The sequence below is a fragment of the Stegastes partitus genome, unplaced genomic scaffold (assembly GCF_000690725.1).
Source record: "Stegastes partitus isolate 25-593 unplaced genomic scaffold, Stegastes_partitus-1.0.2 Scaffold245, whole genome shotgun sequence".
Classification (NCBI taxonomy): domain Eukaryota; kingdom Metazoa; phylum Chordata; class Actinopteri; family Pomacentridae; genus Stegastes; species Stegastes partitus.
The window spans coordinates 452046-460896 of NW_007577976.1; the positions used below are offsets into that span (position 1 = coordinate 452046).

The 8851-nt window shown below is 39.1% G+C and overlaps 1 protein-coding gene across 1 annotated transcript in view; it reads left to right on the forward strand.

Moving 5' to 3' along the window:
* Positions 1 to 8851, forward strand: part of ghrhrb (growth hormone releasing hormone receptor b) — a 53619-nt gene that overhangs the window by 8047 nt on the left and 36721 nt on the right. Inside the window, exon 4 of the mRNA XM_008281800.1 lies at positions 7225 to 7333. Within this exon, the coding sequence (XP_008280022.1) occupies positions 7225 to 7333 (109 nt within the window). The remainder of the gene's footprint in view (positions 1 to 7224; positions 7334 to 8851) is intronic.

The following is an 8851-nucleotide window of genomic DNA, read 5'->3' on the forward strand; positions in this document are numbered from 1 at the left end:
TGGCTAGTTAGTGGCCACCTTGACCTCTCATCACCTCACCTTCGCGCCCATACTGGGAAGAGAAGTTGCCCTTACGAGACACAAAAACACCCACAACCCTGTATCCCCCACCACCTTAACCTGGTAATGCACTCCCTGGAACAGGGCTGACAGATTTGACATTGGAGTACAAAGACAAAGGCTCTCTCTTTATCCATCCATCCATCCATCCATCCGTCCATCCATCCGTCCATTATCTATACACCGCTTAATCCTCATTAGGGTTGCGGAGGAGGGGGCTTGAGTCTATCCCAGCTGACTTAGGGTGAAGGCAGGGGACACCCTGGACAGGTCGCCAGTCTGTCGCAGGGCTACACTTAGAGACAGACAACCAAGCACACTCACATTCACACCTACGGACGAGTTTAAATCACCAATTAACCTCAACATGTTTTTGGACTCTGTGGGAGGAAGCCAGAGAACCTGGAGAGAACCCACGCTGCACGGGGAGAACATGGAGACTCCATGCAGAAAGTGTAAGTGTCCTAACCAGGACGCAAATCTTCAAGCTGCGAGGAAACGGTGCTAACCACCGCATCATCGTGCAGCCCACTCTCTCTCTAGTGATACCTTAGTCAGGTAAGCCACTCTGAGCCTTAATTTCAGCAGGGTGTGTCTGTCTGTCTGTCTGCTTTGCCCTTATTTTTGTTTTCATAGTTGTGTTGACTGTAAACTTTTTTACCTAAGGCTAAAGGTGTATTTTTTTTTCTCTGGGTCCTGAGTTAAAATAAGCCACCTAGGTAATTATAAATGTTGACTAAAGTTAAACATTTTATTGTGGTAAATTTATCAGCCATATTGCCCAGCCCTATTGTGCATCATTTACATACGAGGTGTGTCAGAAAAGTTCCAGGACTGGTGTCACAAAAGATATATTTCAAACCCAAACTACAAACTATGAGTTTTTCCCTTCAGATGATCAACTGGCACATCTACAGTACAAAGAGATCCTGTGGCGTTTGCTTCGTGCACGAGAAGAGGCGAGAGTTGTGGCAGGACAAGTCGTGGCTGCTTCACCATGACAACATGCCTGCTCACAATGCCCTGAGCATCCAATAGTTCCTGGTTGAGAAGAACATCGCCGTGCTGGAGCAACCTCCCTACTCACCCCACCTGGCTCTGTTGGATTTTTTCCCTTTTACTCAAGCTCAGAAGGATCATCAAGGGGACCCGTTTTGAAGATGTGGACGACATCAAGATGGTTGTGACGACGGAGCTGCGGAGGATCCCAGAAGAATCCTTCCAGGAGTGCATGGCAGTGTGGCAGAGAAGGCTGGGGAAGTGCATTAGACTCTAGGGGATTACTTGGAAGGGGAAAACTTGTAGTTTGTTGATTGGATTTGAAATATATCTTTTGTGACACCAGTCCTGAAACTTTTCTGACACACCTTGTAAAAATAAAAACTAATACTGTGAAAGACTTGGCCCAGAGGTGGGATCTAGTTTCAAAACATCAAAGGGCCACTGTTAGACACACACAGACACGTATGCGCGCGCGCGCACACACACACACACACGCACAATGGGATTTTCTTATCACTGGAAATTCGGAAAACATTTGTCAATATTTGTCTCTGCTCCTCCTCATATGAGTTTGTCCAGATTCTGTGCACATCACTACACTATAAAATGGCATGTGGTGTGACTTCATAAGACATCATGTTGTGCTACTATCTTGTTTGTATAATGGAGGTTTGTTCCATAAACCTTCGGGGCAGATATCACTGTATTGTCTTGTTTTATGGGGAGGCTGTGCTGTCAGATAGGGTTTTTCAGCTATGTAGTCTCATTTATTGCTTCTGTAGATATAAACTATCAATAATGTAGGAGTTTACAGACCACCCAGTTGAAATAAATCATGAAACTATTTAACCTTTTCATAGCAAATTATCTTCCCTCACGTAAAGGGCAGAAATGTATCTGATAATACTTAAAATAGAAAATGAGCGTATCAAAGATGATAGAGAGCTGTTAGAAATTAAGGAGTATATTTGACAGGACTATAGCCTCCATTGTCATTCATTTTGCCCTTGCAGTCTCATCCCAGCACATTGGTCTGTGTTATGTAGGGAACTGATGGGATTATTTATCAGAGAGCCTGGATTTACATTATATGGCAGCAAATAACATGTTCATCATCATCTCTAAAGGAGGTTGCAGGATAATTACCAACTTTGCAAACACAGCTAAACCAAATTGTACTGCACTAAATTATCATTGGTATTGAAATGTTTCTCTTCTTCTCCTTACTTACTTTTTGTTTTTACAGTTTGGTTTAGCCCTGCTATTTTCTTTAAAATAAAAACAAAAAAAACAAAACAAACAAAAAAAACATTGTTTATCAGAAATGGAAACTATAAAAACAGTAGAAATCATCAGATTTCTAACTTTTCAAGTCTGTCAATGTGAAGCATGAGTCACTCAGGAAAAATAGCTAATCCCTTAAAATTGTGATATGTCACTGTATTCTACATGTTTCATTTCTAATTTCACAAAACAAACTATTCTACCAGATTCTATAAAGTGAGACTTTTAATTGCAGTAAAAAGTTAGCCTACAGTGAGAAAACATGTGATAAAACAGACAAAAACTGCTAGGTGTCAGAAGGCTAGTCTTGTATAATTGTATCTCTTCAGGTCTCCAAAATGTACTTAAATAAAACAGTGTTAAAAGGTCAATGACTGCACTACTCACTGCTTTAATGCTTCCAATAAGCCTAGACATATCATATCATGGGCACATTTTATTTTTACTTATTTATTTTTTTACCAAAGTAGCACAATCATTCACAAATAACTGTAATTTGCAAATTGCAGATGCATTAGCAGTCTTATAGCAATTTTGCATTCCTAAGTTGTGAGGATGGCATGCTGTAGAGTTGAAGTAGGGTCTTGGATACCTTATTTTAGTAAGAATGCTTCTTAAGGCACCGTGTAAGTTTTAACTACAACATGAAGAGATGGTATGGGTCATCCACCCACCCAGCAAGGTGGTAGCTCATACCTCTTTCATATCCCACTATTTCAAAAATATCTACAAAAAAACTCTTTATTAGCAAAGGTTAAACACATAAGTCCATGCTGTGGGGATGCTAAGTATTTTGACAAAGCTGCCAGCTCTGCCCACTTAATTTGCATTTTGAGATGTGAGCACAGTGCGAGCAGAATTACAACACCATACAAAGCCCATGATAAAATGTTGTTATTCAAATAACGTGTCCAGATACAGACTGAATGTTCGTAGCAGACCGAACAACCTATGACAAGGGGTCCAAAGGTTGGGAAACACTGGTGTGAAGTTCATTCTGTGGGTGCCTGTGGGAGGCATTTAAATAAGAACTACAGTCTGATTAAGAAAAAGAAATAAAAAGGATGTTTATATACTTCTACACTGCCTATAAAAAGCATTTACCCCCCTTGAAAGTTTTGGGTTTTTTTTAACCTTATATTTCTTTTCAATGTTGAATCATGGTCAATTTAATTTACAGAAAAATACTCTTTCGTGTCAGAAGGAAAACAGATTTTTACAAAGTATTGTCAATTAAAGAACATAATTAAAAATATAAAATGTATGATAAGAGATTGCATATGTTCACCCCTTTAAAGTGACTCAACTAAGTAAATGCAGGTGCAGCCAGCTGGTGCTGGATGTCATACAATTAGTGAAATAGAGATCCTCTTAGTGCAGTAAATGTGTCTGGAGTCACTGTAGTATAAATACACCTGAATCTGGGAGGTCTAGTCACTGTTGAATCAGTTCTCCTGGCTACAAAGAAACCATGAAGACAAAAGGACACTCCAAGCAACTGTTTTAATTGTTGTAAAGGCATAAGTCAGGAGATTGATGCAAGAAATTTTAAAAAATCACTGAATATCTCTTGGAGTAGAGCTAAATCCATCATTAAGAAATGGAAAGAAAATGGTACATGTATAAACAGTGCTTAGAGCAGGCCGTCCTCAAAAATCTAGTGAGGGTGCATGAAAGAGATTAGTGAGGATGGTCACCAAGACAACTATGAGTGACAAGCTTCAATTTACAGTTTAGCTTAGCAGAGGCTTTTATCCAAAGCAATGTACATTTTTGAGAGTAGATCACATTTATACACCAATGGTGAGAGAGCTGCCATGCAAGGTGCCTGCCTGCCCCTGGAAGCACCTTTTGGGTTCAGTGTCTTGCCCAAGGACATACCCAAGGAGGGGCAGGGGATCGAACCGCCAACCTTGTGATTAGTGGCGATGAACAGGGATTATAAAGGAAGAAGACACAGAATTTCAACAAGTTCCAGTGTGGAAAACTGTTCATAGTTGGTCAGGTAACAGTGCTAAATAACTGTGTCATAGCATGAGTTTTCCAATACAAATCATCTGGATGAAAAGTATCTTGTAAAATACAAACTATACACATCTATGTCTATCACATAACTGTTCAATGTTAACGGCTCTGTGGCAGTGTGTCCATATATCTGTTATAAACATTTGAGTGATATACTCTTGCATCCTCTTGTTAAATTTAAGACTTTGTGCTGTGATACATCATTGCCAAGTTAATACTGCAACATGTTTATTTTTTAATGTCCATTATTAAAATAAAACTATTATTGTGACAATGCAGTTTTTACAAAAAAAAACAACAAAAAAAACCCAGTATATGTTCTCAACCCGCTCCACCACCTGAGCCACAGCTGCTGAGATGAGAGACACTGTGCATTCACTGTTGCCCAGGTTTTTCACCTGTCAAAGCTTTATGGTAGTGGCAAAGAGAAAGCCACTGCTGAGAAAATCTCATATTGAATCTCGACTAAAGTTTATGTTGTGAATGTTCTGAAGTGGCCAATTACATCCTGGGTTTCAATCCATCTGAGAATTTGTGGCTGGACCTGACAGAGTAGAGCAGTTTTACAAAGATGAATGGGGTGAAATAATTTCTAATCTTTTCTTCCTGTAAAAAAAAACAAAAAAAACGGCAAAACAAAACAATTTCTATAGTTCATAATTCAGTGTTAAAAAGCAATAAAAGGGGAAAAATCCCAAGGGCGGTGAATATGCTGTCTGTGTGCTTGGAAAGAAACGTCATGCTACCCAGATTCTATAGTTTTAAAGTCAGCATAACTTGATTATAAACAAACATACATGCAAAACATACATCAAAAGTTTGAATGCTTTGAAATGTTAATGATGAGGCATACAATAATTTAGATGTTTTCGAAGCCTGAAGCACACAAAAAACTGGTTCAATGAAGGAAAACACATGCAGGGTAAAACGTCCTGCAACAGACCAGAAGGTGTTTCTGTCAAATAGCAGTGAGCGTCTTCTCCCCTGTTAAATCCTGCATACTGCAGCACTGTGAGAGCGCAGGGTCAAAGATCACATTCTCCTGCAGTGTCTCCATCTGTTCTACAGGCAGGTGTTCTAGCTGAAAGGCTTCACACAAATTGAATCAAATGCATCCACTAGAGAAATCAATTAAACACCTTAAAAATAATTAGGAGTTATTTCTAACTTGACAGCAAAGTAGATCATTTTCACGACATAATTGGATAAATGCAATTCATGCTGGAGATGCTGTTCGAATCTTATATTTACTTGCTTACTTGCTTCCTTCCTCATCTCAGATTATATTAGATCAGCAGGTTTCTGGCCTCTGTCTGTTCACATTCATCAAAAGGCAAGAGAGAAAGTGAACGACATCTAGAGGAAGTTGTCATTAGTCCACGTTTTAGCTGTCAGGGGTTCTGATTACTGTACAACAGCATCTTCTGGGTATAAGAGCCTGAGAGCAACCAGGCAAAGATGAGCATTAAGCAAGGTTCAGTTTGAAACTGCATGTAGCAGAAAAAAAATAACAAACCTATGGATGTATAGATTGATATCTGACTGATCAATACTTTGAGTTGTAGCTAAGTTCTAAAATCTCTCTAAAGAAAATCTGCCAAAATCCAGAGCATAGAGCTAAAAATATGCAACGGACTTGGTATCACTTAAATATCAAATGAGTCTAAACTGTATCATTTCACAGTAACTGCACTGCATGTAAGTTGCACAGTAGGCATTTGTTCCTGTTTCAAACTATATAACTAACAGTATAGATAGACTACATTAAGAACAGAAGCTCCACAGTAGGAAATCAATTCAACAAAAGCAAATATACCTTTCATTAATAATATTCAGTTCTTTTATATTATTGACACTTCATACGTGCACCTTTATTTTTTGATGAACGACTCACTCCTCTTTGGTAAGGAGCACAAATTTCAGGCGAAACTTTCTCTCATTCTTCAGACATTTTTGATTTCAGTTGCTCTTTGTTGGAAGCCTCAAGTGTTTTCTCTTTGAAATACTAAAAAGATGTTTGGTTAGATTCAAGTCAGGTGACATACTTGGCCATGTCCTAGGTTTCAGCTTGTTTGTCTTTAGAAATTCTTGTGTGATTTCTAATGTACTTTGGATTATTATGCTGTAATATTCCTGTTCTGTCAAACTTCTGTAGTCTTGGAGTCATCTTGTCAGCCAGCATTTTGGTATATACATAGGCATTCATGGTGTCATCTATAAACGTCATCTCCCCAACACCGTTTGGACTTATGCAGCACAGTGTCCTCACACTCTTTCCTCTGTGCTTCACTGGCAGGATATTCACTGTGGTAGTCTTGAGCAGTTTCACACCAAACATGCTGGACCCTATCTGAGCCAAACAATTTATCAAATATATCTCAGCCTCATCTAAACAAATAATATGCTCCCAATATTAATCAGACTTTTAAAAAAAAATGTTATTTAGCAAAGTTTCATACTGCGGTACCCAAGTGCAAACAAGGGTCTTTTTTTTGTACATCATCCATGGAGGTTCATGTTGAACATTTTTTTCCACACTGTCTGAACTTTCACACACTTGCCCAGCTGTTTTTCAGAGCTAGGTTATGTAAGGTGTGGTGTTGTTGTAGGAGGATGGCCACTTGGGCTCTGATTGGTGATACTGTGGTTCATTCTCTACCTCCTGATTACTGCTGCAACTGTGTTTCAACAGATTATTAGTTGGCTCTTTCAGAATTCTGATCCAGTATTGTGGTGTAGACAGCAGTACCAAAATTATACTGGTAAACTACCTTTTAAACCTTGTCACTGTGCTGTTGATGTGTATTTATGTGTGAATGGACTGCAATAAAGATTTCTCTCTTTTCTCTACAGACAGAAGCCATCCACCCAGACTGCGCACTGGTGGTTCAGCACATGAAGGCTCAGGAAGAATGCAACCATATCCTAAAGCAAGAGGAGAACAACCACTCTGCCAAGACAGGTGGATATGTGTTTCTGTCATGCTGTGGCAACAAAGATTTGTGCAGATGCTGTTGTCAGGGTGGGAGCATTTCCATTTCATGACAAGCTTCAGCTCTCCAGGTTAAACACTGATTATGGTGGTACAGCAAGACTTGGTTTTAGGGTTAAATGCATGGCTGTTTTTTCAAACACTCCCACATACCTCAAGTGGTACCTAAACACTTAAGTAGGGAGGCTGTGGCTCAGGTGGTAGAGCGGTTTGTCCTCCAATCACAAGGTTGGCAGTTCGATCCCCAGCCCCTCCACAGTCGAAGTGTCCTTGGGCAAGACACTGAGCCCAAAGTTGCTCCCAATGGCAGGCAGCACCTTGCATGGCAGCCCTGTCACCATTGGTGTATGAATGTGTGTGTAAATGGGTGAATGAGAAACACATTGTAAAGCACTTTGGCAAAAAAATATTTGTCATTTATTAATATTTCAAGGATATTCATAATATTTTATAGGTCAGGGTGAGAAGACAGAGAAAATACGAGAACATATGAGAGAGGTCCAGGGATCAACCGCACACTTTTCACAGAGTTACTAGGACATAAGTATGATCGGAAAACACAACACTCTAGTCTAGCATTAATGAAAGCATGCATCAGTTTGACAGCATTGCACAGGTACAAGAATGAGGTTACGTGTGTACCTTTGGCAGTCCTGTAGACTGAATTAAAACAAACCCCGATAGCTTGACAGGTGCACTTTGTGTTCAAATTCAAATCCTTTCTTCTTGTTTCAATCGTTAACTAAAGATTTATTGCAGCATCTGTAGCACATATCAAAAAAAACCTCACAACTTGACCTTTCTAACAATGTCAGTGGCTTGTCTGTACTGAAGTGTCATTGATTAAAATAATTTTGAAATGACATCAAATTTAATCATAGGTGCAACCAGCGTACATCCATCTTCACAGCCATTCTTGCTTAAATTACTCATGAACTCTGTGAGAAAGGTGACACATCCAGAGATATGGATGAAAACAGTGAAGTGAAAGAACAGGATCCACTGGAGCAAATGCTGGAAATGTTTTTATTGTCTTCTTATTTTTTTGATATTAAAATGTAACTCAGATTCACGTATTTTGTGATAAACAAGTGCATGTGAGCAAAGTGTCATTTGTTTATCAGTACAACTAGTTTATTGTGTTATATTAACAAGGAAGAGGAAAAGTAAGTTCGAGCTCAACCACTTATACAAGAAAGAAGGACGTTCTTTACCATTTTTTCAGTATTTTTGTAAAACAGTACGTTTGAAAATTAACATAATAATAAGTATATTTGAACACTAAAAATATCATGTCAGTTAAAGAGCTTCTACATACTGGTGTATTAACCATTACAGAAACATAAAAAATGATTTTGGTAATTACCAATGCTGGTTATTTAGGGCAGCTGTGGCATAAATCTTACATTGGTTGGTGGTCTCTCTCTCTCTCTCTCTCTCTCTCTCTCTCTCTCTCTCTCTCTCTCTCTCTGTCTCTCTCTCTCTCTC